This window comes from Panthera tigris, chromosome C2, assembly GCF_018350195.1.
Source record: "Panthera tigris isolate Pti1 chromosome C2, P.tigris_Pti1_mat1.1, whole genome shotgun sequence".
NCBI classification, from domain to species: domain Eukaryota; kingdom Metazoa; phylum Chordata; class Mammalia; order Carnivora; family Felidae; genus Panthera; species Panthera tigris.
The window spans coordinates 88,685,309-88,705,025 of record NC_056668.1 but is presented as its reverse complement, the minus strand read 5'-3'; the positions used below and the strand labels follow the sequence as shown (position 1 = coordinate 88,705,025).

Below are 19,717 nucleotides of genomic sequence, written 5' to 3'. Positions count from 1 at the left end.
ATGATCACTGATTTATTTAATATTTATTATAAAAGGCTTCCAATGATTTATATTTATTAATCACCTGCCAATAAACACGTTAGTAGAATTCAGGTCAAGGATAATCTAAATCAATTGGGATAATGATTATGAAAGCATTCTGAAAAATTACTGTTAATTTAGTTACTGCAATTAGGATCAGTAACATTTAGCGGAGGACTGTAAATATACATTATCAAACTGATGGTACCTGAGAGTTTATATGTTCCTACTAACCGTGTGCAATCTCACTTCGTAACAACTTATAAAAATGGTCTTTGAACACTGAAAGCCAAACCATTTGTTAACAAATATTTGCCTGACATGATTCCAACATATTTGAAAGAGTCAGAGAGTTAAACCATGCAGTAACACATAGCTTTAAAATGGCAGTCCAGACATTAAGGAAACATACAAAGTTCAACAGTTTGGACTGATACAAATTTCAAATGCATAAAAGGTTATTTTGAGAATATTAAAATAATTTGAGGCCTATTTACTTTATGAAAGTACTCACCTGACTCTTGCAAGTATCTATATACCAAGAAGTTGACCTCATCACTGCTTATACTCATCTTTATTCCCACTTAAACCATGAGGTCACAACACAGGATATAACCCTAAAAATAAAACAAAGTTAATTAAGTATTTTCTCAATAAAATATTTTTAAACAAAATGTAAACAATGTTGTAAAAACCATTTGATTTTATTAAATGATGTAAAATGAAGGTTCTATATTGCCTAATAATAAACCCTAACAAAGTTTTTCCAATAGTTAGTAATAGATTACACAACCAAAACATGGCTGGGTCTATTTTTCTGCAGGATAACATATTTGCAAAAAAGGATTCAAAATTTATAAAAGGGCTGTAGCATCCTATTTTATTTGACTGTATCCAATAGCATAAAAAGTTATTTCCTCTTTATCCTTAACTGTAAAAAAACAGAACATTTTAGGACTCAATACTATTTAGGAAAAGAATGATTTTAGAAAGTTGGATGTGGGACAAGACATCTATGCTGGTTTTGTCTACATAATCTGGTAGAATTTGAAGTCCCCATTTTCTCAATATCTAATCTGCAATGTTCAAGTTTCAAAAAGATCTAGGTATATATAAAGCAGAGAGGTGGGAATATAGTTTCCAGAACTCAAATGATATTCTCTTAATGGACATACTTAAGCCCTGAAATCAGAGGGAGGGAAAAAAGGAAAGAGACAACTAACTTAATTATGCCCTAATTATATTTATATGTTCTCATGTCATGGAAATTATTTTAAAAGAAGTCAACATTTTTTTGCAGAGTCAGACAGTAAATATATTAGGCTTTGCCACCCATACGGTTTCTGTTAAAACCACTCATCTCTGTTATAGTACAAAAGCAGCAACTAACAAGATGTAGACAAATGAGTCTGGCCATGTTCCAATTAAACTTTTATTTATGGACAGTGAAATATGAATTTCATATGACAAAGTTGTAACATAAAATATTTTCCTTTTAACTTCTTTTTAAGCACTTAAAAAAAAAAAAACCCTTTCTTAGCTTGTGGTTCACATAAAAGGCTAGTGGGCCAGATTTGACCTAGACTGTGTACTTTCTTGGTCTTTATTTAAAAAGGATATACTGACATTTCTTCAGTATAAAGGTGTATCTAACATCATGTGCCTATGTTGATTGTCCTGCCACATCATGGGTCTCTTTATGATGCAGCGGTCACAGTATATTTAAAAGTCACAAATTAACAAACACCTGAGCAGGCTGCCATGTGACAGGAACCATTACTGCCCTAAGTTGTGGAAAAAGTGGTGACTAAGCATATCAAGCTTCTGTCGCAGAAAAGAACAAAGACAAACAAGGAAGTAATAACAATTTTCCAGTGACACACACAGAGGAAACCCTAACCAAATTCAGCAGTATGGGAATACATCTTGAAGAAAGCATCACCGGTGTTTAGACCTGCGAGGATGGATGGGGAGAGTGAAAACACAAATGTTTTAGGGAGGAAGGCAGGGAACGTAAGGAATCTAGTGAGCAGTAACAGTCGTGGAAAGGCTGGATGAACAAAGAAAAACAAAACACTGAAGTAAGCCTTGAAACACAAACAAAAACCATGTTCTGAAGGACCCTGACAGCATCACTTAGAGAAAATACACTGAAAGGTTTTAAGCAGGGTAGCGGAATGAAGAGACTTACACTACAAAAAGATCATCCTGGCTCTGAGATGAGGAAGAGACTGGAAGGGACTGTAATAGGAGGATGCTGCAGTAATCTAGTGGACAAATGAAACCTGGGCTGTGGCACTGAAGCCAGAGAGAAGTACAGGGGTTCCAAAATGTGACCAACAGGACACAGAAAGAGGAAAAACGAAGAATCAAAGGTTTCTTTTAGGAAATCTGGATCAGCAATACTTCCACTTACTGAGATGAGAAACTATGGAAGAAGAGTAGCAATTATCTTCATATAGAGAAAAAGATATTCTCCCCCAAAATTAACTCAGAGTACAATTAACAGCCTGAATGTTTCAAATGATAAAGATAAATACTCCTTTGATTATTTCGGCTCAAGACATCTTGTCTAGATGTTACTATGGTACATTAGGTGATTTATGCTCTGGAGGGTATCTTGCTAAAATAATCTTGACCCAAAGTAATGTGTTGCAATGCGTCTGGTACACACAGTGGATATTAAATAGCCAATTTTTAAAGCATGTTGAACCAAATGATTGTAAAAGACAAAACAACCAATCCCATACCATTATAAAATTATGTGAAATTGAATCGTAATTTGACCAGTCGTGGATATCTGTTTGTAAGGGGAATAATTCATAACTATTTCATTAACAGGATAATTTCCCAAAATGAGATGTGCTAGGTAGAATCCAAGTGAAACAAAGAAAACAGAATAACTATTCTTTTCCCTTTATCATTCAGTTTGACACTCAAATAATAAACACTGGCACTCAAAGACCTAAGATGCAAAGGTTTTCAATTAATGCTTGGGTCCGTTAAGCTAAGGCCATCAATATCAAAATTTAAACCAGTGATCAGTGGTGTTTCAGCATCACCTAGTATATTCCGGGGCAAAGAAAAATACGAACCAAACTGATATAAATTACTGCATATAAAAGTTCTAATACTAAGTACATATTGCTGATACACTTTAAAAAGTCATCACAAAGAACACCAAACACGCAGAGCAAAAAAGTTCTTATCTGTTCAAATTATTATGAACTGGTGTATTCCACTGATCATAGAGCTATGTCAATTTCTGGAATCAAGGGTAACATTTTTTTAAGGGAAAAGGATGAATTATTCAAATTTTAAAAAGTATTATTCCAGCTGTCATCCTACTTCAGCTAGCTCTTTTACATCCTCAGAAAGAACCTTATTGTCACCCTTATGCCAAGTGTATTCCTAAAGCAGACAAAGCGCTGTGCTGAGAGTAGGAATGAAGTAAAAGTTGGCTCACGCCTTACAGAACTCAGTTTTTCAATGAAGAGAAACATACAAACAAACGTATCATTTAAAAAAAAATTGTAAATTTAATGCAATCCTGCTTTAGAGGTTTCCATCACAGTTGTAATAAAACTACATAGAGTCTACAGACTTGAGTCTGTCCACTTTCAAAGATACTCAATTCTAGAATATGGTTCATTATGAAACTGATCCTTTTAAATTGTAACCTCAAAAAGACACCTGAAAAGAAACAGGGTATTGGACAACAAAATTAAATAAGGTCACAAAACAGCAGTGAGAAACTCATCCAATCTTTATCCTACACCATCCAAGTGTCAGGCCTGCTACAGATTATTATGTGTAAAATAAGGAGCTGATGGACTATTAAATAAATAAGATACTCAAAATAAACTAACCCTTCCTGAAGTCACAAAGCAATTTTTTGTATATTCTACTTCATCATACTTATTTATCCTTAAATAGTAAATGACTGAGTTCTAATGAATGAATGAATAAATGCCAGTGTACTTCTCCATCCTAACTCTCAGGAACAGCCTACAAACTCATAAAATCTGTTATTTGAAACCCGCATCAGTCATAGGCAATCAGTTATTTAATCAGATCCATAGCTATATTAAAATAGTCAAAAGTAAATATAAAAGTCTTTTTTTAATAAACTTTTTTCAAACGTTTATTCATTTTTGAGAGACAGAAAGAGACAGAGAGTGAGCAGGGAAGGGGCAGACAGAGAGGGAGGCACAGAATCCGAAGCAGGCTCCAGGCCTGATGCGGGGCTCAGACTCAAGAACTGTGAGATCATGACCTGAGCCAAAGTTGGACACTTAACTGACTGAGCCATACAAGCACCCCTAAAGTTAGACTTTTTAAAGAAAGTATTTATTTTGAGGGGGGGGGGAGGGAGGGAGAATGAATATGCTGGCGGGGGAGGGGGGTAGAGGGCAGACAGAGAATTCCAAGCAGGCTCCGTGCTGTCAACCCCAAAGTGGGACTCAATCTCATGACTGTGAGATCATGATCTGAGTGAGCCAAAATCAAGAGTCAGACACTTAACCAACTGAGCCACCCAGACAGCCCATAAAAATCAATCTTAACTAATATTTAGCCAAAGCATTTATATTAAAAGTATATTTAGTATTTTAAATGTTCAGTATGAAGTATTTTACTTTAAGACTTTATAGAGAATAATTTAATAAATATTATAAAAACAGGACTGTTGAGACAATTCAGCTATGATTCACTCAACTGAATATGTACAGCATTTTCAGCATCACAAAACTGAGTTCAGCATACACACACTGAACAATAACTGCCCCACACATTTAATCATCTAGATCCCCCTCAGAGAAAGATGGATACTCTCTTCTGATTTCATTCCTGGAGCAAGCCAGTGCCTAATTATGAACCTAAATCACATTATTTTAAATTTAAAAGAATGAAAAAAAAGTGAAAGTCATGGGTAGAAATAAAGAAACCAGGAAGATTTTCTTAAATGTCCTGCCGACCACACACTGTTAAGAGATCTGGAAACCCTTTGCATGACACAGAATCAAATGTTTAATTGAAATTACTTTATCTTACAAAATGTATAGTGGTGGCATATTATCTCATAACAGAAAATTTTTGTGCTGCTCGACCATTTGGATGATCCTAATCTTTCATTATTCTAAAACTGCCATCAGGATATTTATGCTTAAAGCAGTTTTCTTTCATTTCTTTTTGGCAGGTGTGCCAAATATTAATGAATATTTCTCAGGATCAGGAAAAGTCTCTACAAGTAAATGACTGGACCAAATGAAATAAATAAATGGTTATTCCAATTTTTTTTTTTTTTTTTAACTAAGGCCTGGTCAACACACAATGTTATATTAAGTTTCAGAAGTACAACATGGTGTACATTATACTGTGCTCATCACAAGTGTGGCTACCATCTGTCACCACACAATGCTATTAGAATACTACCGGCTACACTCCTCTTGTTGTACCTTTTAACCTCATGATTCACTTATTCCATAACAAGACCCCTCTAGATGAAACAGGAAAACGTTCAATTTCACCAATAATAAACATAAAAACATTTGGCCATAACACTAGCAAAGATTTAAAAATAATACTCAACATTATCAAGATTGTGACAAAACAGAAAATTTATCTTTAAATATATCTACAAATATCTGCCACAGCTATTATTCGTGGTTTGTGAGTTCGAGCCCCGCGTTGGGCTCTGTGCTAACAGCTCAGAGCTTGAAGCCTGCTTCCGGTTCTATGTATCCCTCTCTCTCTGTTCCTTCCCCCACTTGCACTGTCTTTTGCTCTCTCTCAAAAATAAATAAAGGTTAAACATTTTTTTTTTAAATAAGAACTGTTTTATTACTGGCAAGTAACTGTCAACACCACCTTGGACACTTGGGGTTACCTTTCCAAATAAGTATCAATGACCCACAGGGTCTCAAGGTGATTGTTATGCCAGGGATGGTATGGTGCTGGGAGTCCACTTAACAAGAAGGATAACTTAGGCTTCTCTGGAACTCAGCAGCTGAGACATGGAGTGACTATAATTAGCAAGATGAAGAAAAGGGTGGCTTGCCTCTTACAGCTTCTATTGCCAGTGTCTGACAAAACACACCACTATTCCTGCCTTCCAGATTTGGACAACTACTCCATTCTCAGCCCTGTGGTTTAAATGGGATGGACTTCCTGGTTGAAAGGAAGGCACTTAGTCAATCAGCATATTTTATCTTCAGGAAGGGCTGACGTCCCACCCCCACAGATACACATTACCTCCCTCCCCTCTGATCCAACTCAATCACTCCTGGTGAATGAATGCTAGAAGACTTTTGCTGGTTTCAAGGAAAGACAACCTCCTCCTTTCAGAAAGGAGTGGGCAGATAGCAAGGACACTATGTACATAATCACTGAGGTTAGAGCAGAGATGAGAGAGAAACAGAAAAGCACAGCAAAGAGACAAGAGAAACTGTTATTAATGACATCAGGTTATCTATTAAGCAACTGGATTAAGTACTATCTGAAGCTAATTTACCACTGTAATTCAGTTAAAGAAATCAAAAATTAATTTTATTACCTAAGCCAATTAGATTTGTCAGTTGCAACCCAAAAAAGGCAGACAAATCGGGGGAATTATGTTTTAAAACAAGAAAATGACTATAAAATTCGTGATTGACCATACCTGGAGAAATAAAAAGCGGGGGGGAGTCACATTTTTTCAGTTTCTAGACCAGAAAGTATAAAAAATTACTCATATATATGGGGTGCCTAGAAAGCACAGTTCTCTGGGGAGTCACACTTTATGTATGTTGAACTAGAGGTAAAACAGGACATTCCAGCAGAAATGCTCTAGCGTAGTTATAATATTACAGCTCACGTCTTATGGAAAGTGGTATCTCTCATTCTGTTCCCCTCATACAGGAAAGCCACTCTCTAGTTGTATTACTTTGGGGTGATAAACCAATCCAAACAAATGCAGATGAGCTACAATTGTGGGGGTGGGGTAGTGACAAATGAAAAGTAAACACTACAATGGTCATGAAATTAATTAACAAAACCTAAGAGGGGAAAAATGCATTAAAGCACTATTTTCTGACCAATATATTTTATTCACTCAGTCAAAACTTCGGTTAAACACTTCTAATGTACCATCATTCCAGACAGGTACTGGAGATGTGGCTAAACAAAGGAGACTAAGGCCAGACCTTGTGACTTTACAAGGTGTTGTGAAGAAAACAACTAATTGCAACTTGGATAAGAAAAGATACAGAAAATTATGGAAGCACAAACCTCAAGGCTGAGGGTATAGGTAAGCAAAGGACGTAAAATGCAAGTGGCTTACAGGTTTCTGTAAGTATTAGAAGAACTAATTTTCTTTTTAAAATGTTTGGAATGTACCAAGTTATCTCTGCTCCCATGTGTGTGCACACTGCTTCTCATTCATTTGAATGTTAAGGAAAATGAAGCAGAAGAATATTTGCATTTATTGAGAAGCTCCTGCATGCTATGTACGGGGTTAGGCATTCTACACATTTAATTTCTTCTTCAGTATTTAACTTCCTCATTTTAATGTCAGAGCAGAGACATAGAAGAACTATATTTCTATATATTATTAAAATACTAACATGTTATTAAAATACTAAACTACTTTCCTCAGGACATAAAACACACACAGGAAAAAGAGTATGGAATTTATAACATAAAATAATTTAATGACTATGAAGAATCAAAATTCTTAGTACTGGAAGGTCCTAAGAAGTTGCTAATTCCAAACCATGACATACATTGCCAAGGCTCCATGTACAGTGCAGGCTATCAGCGCTCAGCTTACATGGACTATGCTGGGAATGGCAGTCCTAACCTGGTCAGCCAGCCACTGCAGCAGTCACAAACAGATGATTACAATATCCTGCTAAATAACAGTCTCTAAACTCACACAGAATCATTTATCAAAACTAATTTGTTGGGTGTAAGTTCTCAATCTGCTGTGAAGCAAAGTAGACCATAGTTTATTTCAGCAAAGTAAACCACTGCTGCCATATTACTCACTGAGTTATTGCAGGAAACTCTTGTCGAATTGTCTTGCTAACACCAAAACACACTGCAAAAATACATCATCATAACTAACAATAAAAAAGAAAAAAAAAAACACAAAGTGTATGTGGGGAGGCAAATGAACCAGAGGAGAAAAATTAAATCAATTTACTCATTAGCAAAGTGATGGTGGTTACGACCATCTTATGAGCTGAAATGTCCCTGTAGAATTCTTATGTTGAAGACCCAACCCCAGCAGTATCTCAGAATGTTACTTTATTTGGAGACAGAGTCTTTATTTAAAGAGGTGATAAAGTTAAAACAAGACCATTAGGGTAAACCCTGATCCAATATAACTGGTGTCTTTATATGAGGAGAAAGATACTAGGAATGCATGCACAAAGACAGACTATGTGAGGTCACAGTGAGAAAGAAGGTGGCTGGCTGCAAGCCAAGGAGGCCTTTAATAAGTAATCCTGCCAACACACCTTGATCTTGGAATTCCATCATCCAGAACTATGGAGAAAATAATTTTCTGTTGTTTAAGCCATCCAGTCTGTGGATTTTGTCATGGCAGCCCTAGAAAACTGATATACACCCATTATTACAAATTCTTAAAAACTGTGATCATTCATCGGGAGGCTTTAAAATCACTGATGTTAAACTCACAATGGCTAGGACCTACCTTTTTGAAAATTTGCCGCTATTTTTAGGATCCCATCCTGTTCAAAGACATTGAAATTAACAGGATACATTAACATTTTATAATCATCTGCCCCGCAATGCCCTTCTCCTTGAACTGCTCCCTCTCCCCCACCATGAAACACTCTCAGGAACAGCACTGAAAAATGCATTACCCTTCATTTCCTGCCTCATTAAAAATAATTAAAATTCTACCAATGTTAGGCAATAACACTGTTGTGTGTATAAAATATGGTACAATGAAGGAAGGTATCTCTTAAGATTTAACTTTGAAGTAGTTGATAATATAGCTTAAAATACGTATAAAGCACATTGGAGAATGTACTTTTGCCATGCTAAATCTTATAAGGTGTCACAAAATTTTTTTAGACTAAATGTAATCATGTTTTCCAAATTACTTTTGTGAACTATACAGCACAACATTAGGGGGGTGCCTGGGTGGTTCAGTAGGTTGAGAGTCCGACTTCAGCTCAGGTCATGATATTGCGTTCATGGGTTTGGGCCCCACATCGGGCTCTGTGCTGACAGCAACCTAGAGCCTGCTTCAGATTCTGTGTCTCCCTCTCTCTCTGCCCCTCCCCTACTTGTGTGCTCTCTCTCTCAAAAAATAAGATGTTAAAAAAAAAAAAATAAAGTGCAACATTAGGATTTAGAAATAATCTGATAATTTCAGAAAAAACACCAAGTTCTAAACGAAATACTTCAGCTTATTTTAATACTAACCAAACTAAAACAAAAACAAAACCCATTAACAACAAAATCAAATCATCTGGCTGATTAAAGCATTAATGTCAAACAACAGCATATTTACTTTTTTGTGTATTAGCCCTGAACTACAACTACAGCTTAATTATCAAACGTTTTAAGGACATCTTTTTAAGGCTACCTGTAATATTAAGTCCAAAAAAAGCAAAGAAGTATGTTTCCAAAGAAAAAAAATTCTACCACTCTTCACATTAGGATAAATGTTAAGTTTAAACTGTATTTTTAAAGACCCGATCTCAGGAGATAATTTTTATTCACACTATTAAAAAGAAGAGAATATCTTTTTATAAATTTAAGTATAATTAATATACAGTATTATATTAGTTTCAAGCATACAATATGTTTCAACATTTCTATACATTACTCAGTACTCATCACGAGAAGTGTACTCCTAATCCGCCCCCCTTCACCTATTTCACCCATCTCCCCCACAACCTCCCCTCTAGCAATCACCAGAGGCTGCTCTCTGTATTTACAAGTCTTTTTCATTTGCTCATTTGTTTTGTTTCTTAAATTCTACATGAATGAAGTCATATGGTATTTGTCTTTCTTGGACCTATTTCACTAAGCATTATACCCTCTAGGTTCACCCATGTTGTTGCAAATAGCAAGAACTCTTTTTTTTATGGCCAAGTAATATTCCATTGTGTCTCTGTGTGTGTGTGTACACACACATATATAAAATCTTCATTCATTCACCTATCGATGGGCACTTGGGTTGCTTTCATATCATGGCTATTGGCAAATAAGGCTACAATAAACACAGAGGTGCATATTATCTTTTCAAATTAGTATTTTTGTTTTCCTTGAGCAAATACCCAGTACTGGAAGTACCAGATCATATGGTATCTCTATCTTTGGATATTTGAGGAAACTCCACACTTTTCCACAGTAGCTGCACCAATTTGCATTTCCACCAAAAAGGAGAAAAATCACCTTTTAAAATATAAACTCTGTATTTCATTTGTTTTATGTAAGACTGTTTTTTGTTTTTTGGGGGGAGGGCTATCTTTGATAATTTGAATATAAAGTACCAGTAAAAAGACAACAGCATCCTCAAGAGAAAAAAAAATGCAGCTTAAATTTTTTAAACAGGTAAACAAGATAGTTTGTGAAGGCATTTTACCTTCTAATTTTGGCACATGAGCATCTTCCAGTAATTTTTGTAAGAGTGTAAAGGCTACATTCTTTTTAATAGTTAAAGGCGATTTTTGTGCCGTGAACATTTTCTTCTTTTGATTCTTGTTGCTTTGTTTGTTTTTTGTCAGATTTAATGGTCACTGACGTTCCAAAGTTTGTGAATCTTAAGAAATTAAAGTATGGTGATAATAACTTAGAAGGGAGATGCCTCTAAGTTACCTTTCTTTTCCTTCTTCTTTTTTTTTCATTAGAATCTAGAGCCCTCAGATATAAATTAAAGATAACATGACCAAGAAATAAGATCTCAGGTAGCCTCTATAATTTTAGATCTTCTGGGCCTCTGTTTCTTTATGAGGAAACATTAGATGTCTCACTTTTAAACTTTTAACGACTAGAGTCAGTACAAGTACATAGGGTATTTATGTATGAATCTTACAGCAAAGAGTCACCAGATCATGCAGTGTTTTTTCATAAATCATTTTTAATAGATTTTTAAAAACAGTCAGATGTCAGATGGACACTTCCAGAAATTAGGGAAAGAGAAAACAAACAACCCCACCTCATTAAGAAACATTTAAGTATTACGCCCAATGCTTATCAGGCCAACACTGCTTTATAACACTGATTTATATAAAGACATAGGCAAATGGTATACCAAACCCATTATTCATTAGTAATTGAGACTTCTAATGTCAATCATTTATGTCAACTGTGATCTATACCAGGGGTCTGAAAACTATGGCCTGTGTGTCAAATACAACCTATCACCTATTTTTGTACCACCCATAATACCTTGTGGTTTTTACAAAACACAGAATGGTTTTTACAGAACATTTTTTTAACAGAACATTTGCCATTGATTTAGCGATAGGGAACACTAATTTTGAATCCCAATTAAGCAATATTAAGTCTCAGCAAAGCTCTCTAGACAGAAAACAGTAAAATAGCATCAATTAGGTAATGAGTCAACTCTGATTTAAGTTAAATTGACATTAACTACAGCCCCATTTCTTTTTATACCCAAAAGACCTCTGATGAGCTGCCTCACAGTCCCTAGATGTGCACTTTAACTTGCCATATACGTAAAAAAAAAAAATAGCAGTTTACATAGATGTCTTCTAACATCCCTTTAAAATATAAAACTATATGACTTCAGGATGGGCTCAATAAATAATAAATAAATGCCAGCCAAAGTATACTGACAGAGGAGTGAAGAGGACAAGAAATTAAAACACTAAGGGAAAATATTTTTTTAAAGATTTTATTTTCAAGGAATCTCTACACCCAACATGGGTCTCAAAGTCACAACCCCAAGATCAAAAGTCTCATGTTCTATCCACCGAGCCAGCCAGGTGTCCCAATAGGCCAAATTTTTGGTACATCTTTTCCAATTACTGAGAAGTAATCAGTCATAGGACGACTTAAGGCAAACCATTGTCAGTCTGGAAAAGAAAAGTCTGGAAATGAAAGTTAAGTATGAAAATGAAAATCAAGACACTAGTCCCCTTCCAACTAGCAAGAAAAGCTCTGAATGGGAACCAGTATAAGAAAGGTAACAAAATTTTCTCAATGAAGTCAAACCAACTTACTATCTTATATTCTAGCTTTGGAACAGACATGAAATGAGGACATGAAAGACTAAACCATCGCTAAAAGTTTAAAAAGACAATCACATGAATGGATGGAAACTTTGCTTAAAAATGAGGTATTATAGGTAAAGAGAGAAAAGAGGTACTAGGTATAATGAATTCAGAGTTATAAATAAATACTACTTATAATAGTATATGTGAAACAATTTATTAGACAAGGATTAGGTATTCTTTGGTTCCTAAAGAGGGCAGGCAGGGAACTAAGACAAAACTAAGACTACGGAGCCATAAGTGAATCAGAACAAGTCCTGAGACTGGCTTTATTTGGTAAATCATTTGGAAGAGCAAAAGTAAAAACAGGCAGAAGACTGTTCTAATGGCAGAAATAACATGATTAATATGGATCAAACATCCAAGTATGGGTAAAAAAAAAAAAAAAGGTATAAGATGAGATCAACATTCATCCCAATTGGTAATAAATGCTTGTTCAAATCAAGTGAAGACAACTTAAACCAAATTTAATACTCAGATAACAGACTGGTACACACCTGCATACACACACACACACACACACACACACACGCACGCACGCACACACACTCCACGAGCCAGCTATGAGTAAACCTTGGAAGACAAAAGGCAAAAGAAAATGGAGTAGAAATTGATGATAGATATGAACTGAGATAGGCTCTGAAGTTTTACTGAAAACTGGGGAAATCCACCATGAAAGTGTCAGAGGTCAATTTCACAGGATGAAAGAAAACAGTTGACAGTACTGTCCTGTAAGAGGACAGTCCTGTAAGAGGACAGTCCTGTAAGAGGACAGTTTGGTTCCCCAAAACCAAACAAACATGCTCACAGAGGAACAACGACACTGAGGCCCTGCAGTGTCCATCCTTTGTTAAGTACTCAACCCAGTCAGGCTACAGACTAACTGCAAATACCATCTTATTAAAAAATCTTATCAATGCTATCTTATTAAAAAGTCTTAAAAATATTTATTTTTAATACCATCTTAGTAAAATATATTTCTTTCCATTTCATTGTAAATGTACTTCAATGCTAATGCTGTTCAAAGTGCTCAAATCTAAAAATCAGATTTGTTATCTTTGTCCTGCCCATGACAAAGTTTCATCGATTTTTTATTTAGTATACAAATTAAGTCTCAAAGTGAGTCCTGTAGACCCCTGGGGTTCCCAAGACATTTTTAAGGGGTCCTCAGGTCAAAAATTTTGTAGTACTAAGACATTACTTGACTTTCTCACGGAACTGACTTCCATACACTGATGTTACAGAGTAATAGTGAGTGAAACTGCTCATATCGTAACGCGAATCAAGGCGGTTACATCTTCCTATATTAGCAGTCATTATATTCTTAATTATCATGCACTCAAAAAACAAAAACAAAACCCACAAAAATTCTTCACTGAAGAATTCCCTTGAAAGTAGCAAAAATGCTTAATTTTATTAAAATGTTAATCCTCAAAAACACATCTGTTTGATATCCTACATAATAAAACATTAAGTACTTAATAAAGCACTTCCACCGCACACTAAAATGATGGAGGTGGGGGTCTCAAAGAAAACCACTGTGCAATTGTTGAATTGCAAGTTTTCCTCATGGAACACCATTTTTACTCCCAAGATCAACTGACAAAGTATGGCTTTTCATATTGAGAATTTGGCAGACATTTTTTTGCAAATAAACAAAGTGAAACTGTCACTTTAAAGAAAACAAACAGCAATATTTGTTGACAAGAATAAAACTTAAGCTTTTAAGAGAAAATTAGGATTTGGAAAATATCAGCCACCATGATTATTAAACGGTTCCCAATTTTCAAAAACTTTTCTGATGAGATCAGTGATGATGAATCACTCTTTTTCTGCATACTGTAGAATGAACATATGGAAGGTCTACATAACTCAGTGAACAAATGTTTTCCCAATGACCAATACATAATTATGCATGGAGAAATGAAGTATTCTAAGTTCAAGAGAGACTAAAGGATTTTATCTAATAATACAAAAAGTTCACGGATAACATTTCAGATCCTGCATTGCAACTAATCGTTAAGAAGCTTTGCACTTGAGGTGCCTGGGTGGCTCAGCTGGCTAAGCATCTGACTCTTGATTTCAACTCAGGTCATGCGTGCTCTTATGGTTTGTGAGATGAAGCCCTGCATCGGGATCTGCGCTGACAGCATGGAGCCTGCTTGGGGTTGTCTCTCCCCTCTCTGTTGTTCTTCCCCGCAAAATAAACAAGCAAACATTAAAAACAAAAACAAAAACAAAAAACTATCCACTTGAGATTTAGTAGTATCAAAGAAAATATCCAAATTCATATGAAAAATAAAATTGTATTTTGATTTGAAAAAGTTATAATTATACATCTGTTTTATTTTTTAATTTTTTAATGTTTGTTTATTTTCGAGAGGGAGAGAGACAGAGCATGAGTGGGGGAGGAGCAGAGAGAGAGGGAGACACAGAATCGGAAGCAGGCTCCAGGCTCTGAGCTGTCAGCACAGAGCCCAACATGGGGCTTGAACTCACAGACCATGAGATCATGATGTGAGTCGAAGTCAGACACTCAACACTCAACTGAGCCACTCAGGTGCCCCTAATTACACATCTTTGTAAGGCCAGATGTTTTTTCATAGATTTCAACTCCGAGAACATACCTCACCATGAGAATGCAGAAGGATGTTTGAGAACCCAGCTATATTGTAGTAAGCCAGAGACGAACAGAAATTTGCAAAGAAGTAAATCACCGTCCTTCTTCTCATGAAAAATTTTTGGTAATTCGGAAAGTACACATTTTTCATAAAATACCATTTGTGTTCACATGTTATAGATGGGTTTATATTAAAATGCATTGGTAACATAAAACTTCACAATTTTAATTTCTGGTGCAGCAAATATTGCTAGTATAAAAACTGATTCCTTCTTGGCAATATTTGTGCTAATCTTTTTGGCAATCATTTGGGGGAAAAAGACCTCTTAAGCCATGACTATGTTCAGACTGTACCAGGATATAAATCTTGTTTTCTGTTATGTTCATGTTGAAATACACATAGGTACCCAGCAAATTTACACCTAATAAACAAAAAAGTTACCTAAGAAGTCATAAAAACCCTCATGCAAAAGCACTACTTTGGATAAAACATATGGAAATGTACTAAATAAAACATGTAAGAGTAATAATTACACATTTTCTGAGACTACACCTCTGTAAACGGACTTTGGTCCAGATACAATCACTTGATTCAGTAATTTTATTTAAATTTAGTCTCTCCATCATTCATTCAACAAATACTTACTGAGTGCTAATACATGTTTGGCATTGTTCTAGGCCCTGAACACTGTAATAAAATAGAAATCCATTAACATAAAGCATGATATTATGAAAAACAGGCTCCACGGCCAAGCTGCAGATTGCATCCCATTTCCTACCAAATTCTAAACAGCTGAGGAAAGGTGTGGTAGCAGCAGTACTACCACAACACATTTCCTTCTCAGGGTGGATTCTCACAGGCCTGCATGTCTGTTCAGACCCATCACTTGTGTCCAGTGGTGAGGTTCCAGAATGCTGCAATCCCTTTCCCACCAACTAAAACATGAAGTTGGTCAAACATGAAGGTGGTCTCATTTTGTAACCGTTATATCCCAAAGAGAATACATTCAAGACTATAAGTAATGGCAGCCTCCTCTACCATATACATGGAAACAAATAATGTAAAACTTTGTCAGTACAGAATCAATCCAATCATAGACTCTATTAGCTAGACAAGAAATAAAGAGAGATGGCTAGCTGAGCAACAAATTTGAAAATTCTTTATGGTCAGATTTCCAGGATACCTGGTACAATTTCCGTGCCTGCCCCTGCACTCTGAGGACACAAAAGAAAAAAGCAGAGGGAATGTAGAGAATAAAGGAAATCTAGGGAGTACAAGCCCATCTGTGACTTGTAATGGCAAGTAAATAGTCCACACTCTCTTTGCTACTTGTAACTGTATCAATAGTTGCTGTGAATACATTAAAATAAATCCAAAACATAAGATAATAGGGCTTCTCTTCTTTTTGACATTCTTGTATACGTCCCATTGTCACCCTTTTGCCAGGTAGGGAAACCCAGGCCTAGGCAGAATTGCTGTGTAAATACAGCTTCCCTAAAATCTCCTATCATTCTTTTCCCCGGACTAAGCACAACAATACTTAACACTATTCTACGAATGAAACTCTCTGCCTTGACAACTTTTTCCATCTTCCTCCGAACCCCACCTCTGACCCCTACACTCCCAAACCAACTGAGCCCTTTGCTCTCCTCAAACAGTATTTATTTATAAGCTAGGTTTTCTACATTAACTCCTCAACCCTCACCACCAACAAATATTTCATCACTTAAAGCCAGGTAGATGAAAAGCTTAACAAACTGACAGAACAAAATGTTAATAAATAACAACTGCTTAGTGTTCTGCTTTCTAAGGAATTTATATACAACAAAGGCACAAGTATATCTCCTTAACTCAAGTTTCTCATATTTGAGTAATATCAAGTGCCTTCGAAAATTTTAAAAAATCAGTTCCAAGGTGTTTGATGTCTGATGTAAACTACAGTATTGAAATAAACACAAATAGCTTTACTTTGCTACAAAGTGGCCATATGGATGATCTGAATATAATCACATGTCTAGCCAGGTTGGCAAGAACAGAGAAGAACAAAATATAATAATTTTTTAAGAATCATAATAAGCCAAGGCACAAATGAGCTTAGCAGGGGATAGAGAGCTAGGGGGAATATATTACCCACAGGCTGATAAAAGCTAAATGAACACAAAACTGTATGTGTAGGGAGGGGTGGGAAAATACTTAAGCTAGAAGGTTCACCCAGTGGTTCTTCAAAATGTGTTGCACATTAAATCACCTGGGGAGCTTTGAAAAATCCTGATGTCCATGTTACTTACATCCCACACTAATTACACCAGAATTTCCAGAGGTCAGAGCCAGATGTCAGCATTTTTTTTAAAGATTCTTCAGGTAAATACAATGCACAGCAAAGTTTGGGAACCTCCTGTTTATCCAACAGAAAGCATTCTGATAACCTGCAAAATGTGTTAAAAGAAAGAGCTCTTCAGATCACTAAATACTTTTCAAAATCCTTATGACCTCCATATCGGTTTCTTGCCATAACAATGTACCACAAACCAGGTGGGTTAAAACAGAAAAGTATGGTCTCCATTCTGGAGGCTACAAGCCTGAAATCAACCTAGTGGCAGGGCCACACTCCCACCAAAGCCTCAGTGGGGAGAATCCTTCCTTGTCTCCTGAAGCTTCTGGTACCTCTAGGTGTTCCCTGGTTTGCAGCAACATAACACCAGTCTCTGCTTCCATCCCCACATGGCAGTCCTCCTTCTGTGCCTGTGGCTTCACATGGCGTTCTCCACTGTGTGTGTCTGTGTCCAAATTTCCTTCTTATGAGGACACCAGTCATACTGGAATAGGGTCTACCTAATGACCTTATATTAACTTAATCACATCTACAACCATCTTATCTCCAAATACGGTCACAGTCACAGATACCAGGGGTTACAATCTCAACATATCTTTTGGGGAACATAATTCAATCCATAATACCTAACTCTTAAGACTCTCCCACTAATCAAATATAAAACTTAGTGTTACATGGTTTAATACAGAATTCCAGCTTAGAACCAACTGAAGTATGCTGCACCTTTTCAGAGCCTAAAAGGACATCAGATTTGAAGGTACTCTAAAGAGAGGATCTATCTTCTGGTATCCCCTCAGCAGCTAGACTACTCCATTATTAAACAATAAAGGTTAAAATAAATAAATAAATAAACTACCCTTGAGCTAGTTTCTTCTTGCCCTGGCTGCCAAACTTCTATTCCAAGATGCTCTTTTAGCAAAGTCCAAAATTCTTCAGTCTAGCAATAAAGTTCCTTCCAATATAGCAACCTACAGTTCTACCTTATATTCCTTCCCACACGCTTACAAACCTGACTGTACTGTGAAACTGTGTCACTGGATTAGCTTCCGATATTGCAATTCACAAGAGAAAATAGATACATATATACACATATACATACATATACATATATATGTACGTATATATACATATATGTACACACACACACAGTCATTCAAATGACCAAATGTAGATTTCTCATATATATTTGATCTTAGTCCTAGGTTCCTGACTCACAGTTCCCCAAACCCTTGAAACTTCACACATGTTGAGAGTGACAAAGGTGTCTTCTGTTATGTTGATGAGGTGACTTTGGGAGCACACCTAAGGATGGGGACTGGTTGCCAGCCAAGAACTAACCTTGTGATTAGAGGGCTGGGACTTTTCAGTTCCATACTTGCCCAATTCTGGGGAAAGGAGAGGGCCTGGAGCCTCAATCAATCACCAAGAATTTAATCATGCCTGTGTAATGAAGCCTCCATAAAAACCCAAAAGGATAGAGTTCAGAGAGCTTCCAGGTTGGTGAACACGTGGAGATTTTGGGGGGGGGGGGGGGGAAGCTGGCCCACCTGGAGAGGACAAGGAAGATCTGGCCTTTCCCCACTTGTTGCCCTTATGCATCTCTTTCTTCTGGCTGTTCCTGAGTTATAACCTTTCATAATAAACCAGTGATCTAGTATGTAAAATGTGTTGAGTTTCAGAAGCTGCCCTAGCAAATTAACTGAACCCAAAGAGGAAGCCAGCAGATTTACAGTCAGCTGGTCAGAAGCACAGGTAACAACCCAGGCTTGCAACTGGCATCCGAAGAAGATGGGGGCAATCTTGCTAGGACTGAACCCTTAACCTGTGGAATCTGATACTACTACCTCTGGTAGACAGTAGCAAAACCAAATTCTCAGATACCCTACTGGTATCTGAAAATTGTTAGCTGGTGGGGGAACAGAGGAGAGGAACCCCACCCCATGTTAAAATGGAGTCTCAGGACATCAACAAAAGAGCCTGCCATTAATAAAGAACCACAAACTAGGTGATTTACAACAAAAATTTATTGCCTCATAGTTCTGGAAGTCAGAGGTCCAAAATCAAGGTGCTGGCAGGGCCATGCTCCTGAAGGTGCTAAGAAAGGATCTGTACCAGGACTTCCTCCTAGCTTCTTTGGCTTATGGATGTGTTACTCTAGCCACCTCACCATGTCTCCCACTAAGGCTCTTAGACATACAGGAGTAGAGCCTACCCTAATGATCTCATTTTAACTTAATTACCTCTATAAAGACCCTATTTCCAAATGAATTTATATTCTGAGTTACCAGAAGTTTGGACTTCAGCATTATGAATTTTGGAGGACACAATTCAACCTGTAACAGTCATTAAGCTGAGAAAGACCAAGATTAATAAATACACATGCCATCATTTTAACCCTCCAAAAGCACAGATGGCAGGTAGATTAGGGTTAACGAAAGCCTCTTCTCCCCGGACCTTATCAATTATCTCCCTAGCATACTCCTTCA

At 36.5% G+C, this 19,717-nt stretch overlaps 1 protein-coding gene across 12 annotated transcripts in view; it reads right to left on the bottom strand.

Annotated features, from left to right (window-relative positions):
* Nucleotides 1–19,717, bottom strand: part of TBL1XR1 (TBL1X receptor 1) — a 177,198-nt gene that overhangs the window by 41,560 nt on the left and 115,921 nt on the right. For 8 of the 12 annotated variants that reach the window (XM_042998485.1, XM_042998482.1, XM_042998481.1 and 5 more), the window contains one exon: nt 536–638. The exons of 2 other annotated variants lie outside the window; for them this stretch is intronic. In XM_042998485.1, the coding sequence (XP_042854419.1) occupies nt 536–593 (58 nt within the window). In that variant the 5' untranslated portion in view covers nt 594–638. Of the gene's footprint in view, nt 1–535; nt 639–8,716; nt 8,737–19,717 lie in introns of those variants that run through there. 2 more of the 12 variants (XM_042998486.1, XM_042998487.1) reach the window with 2 other exon arrangements.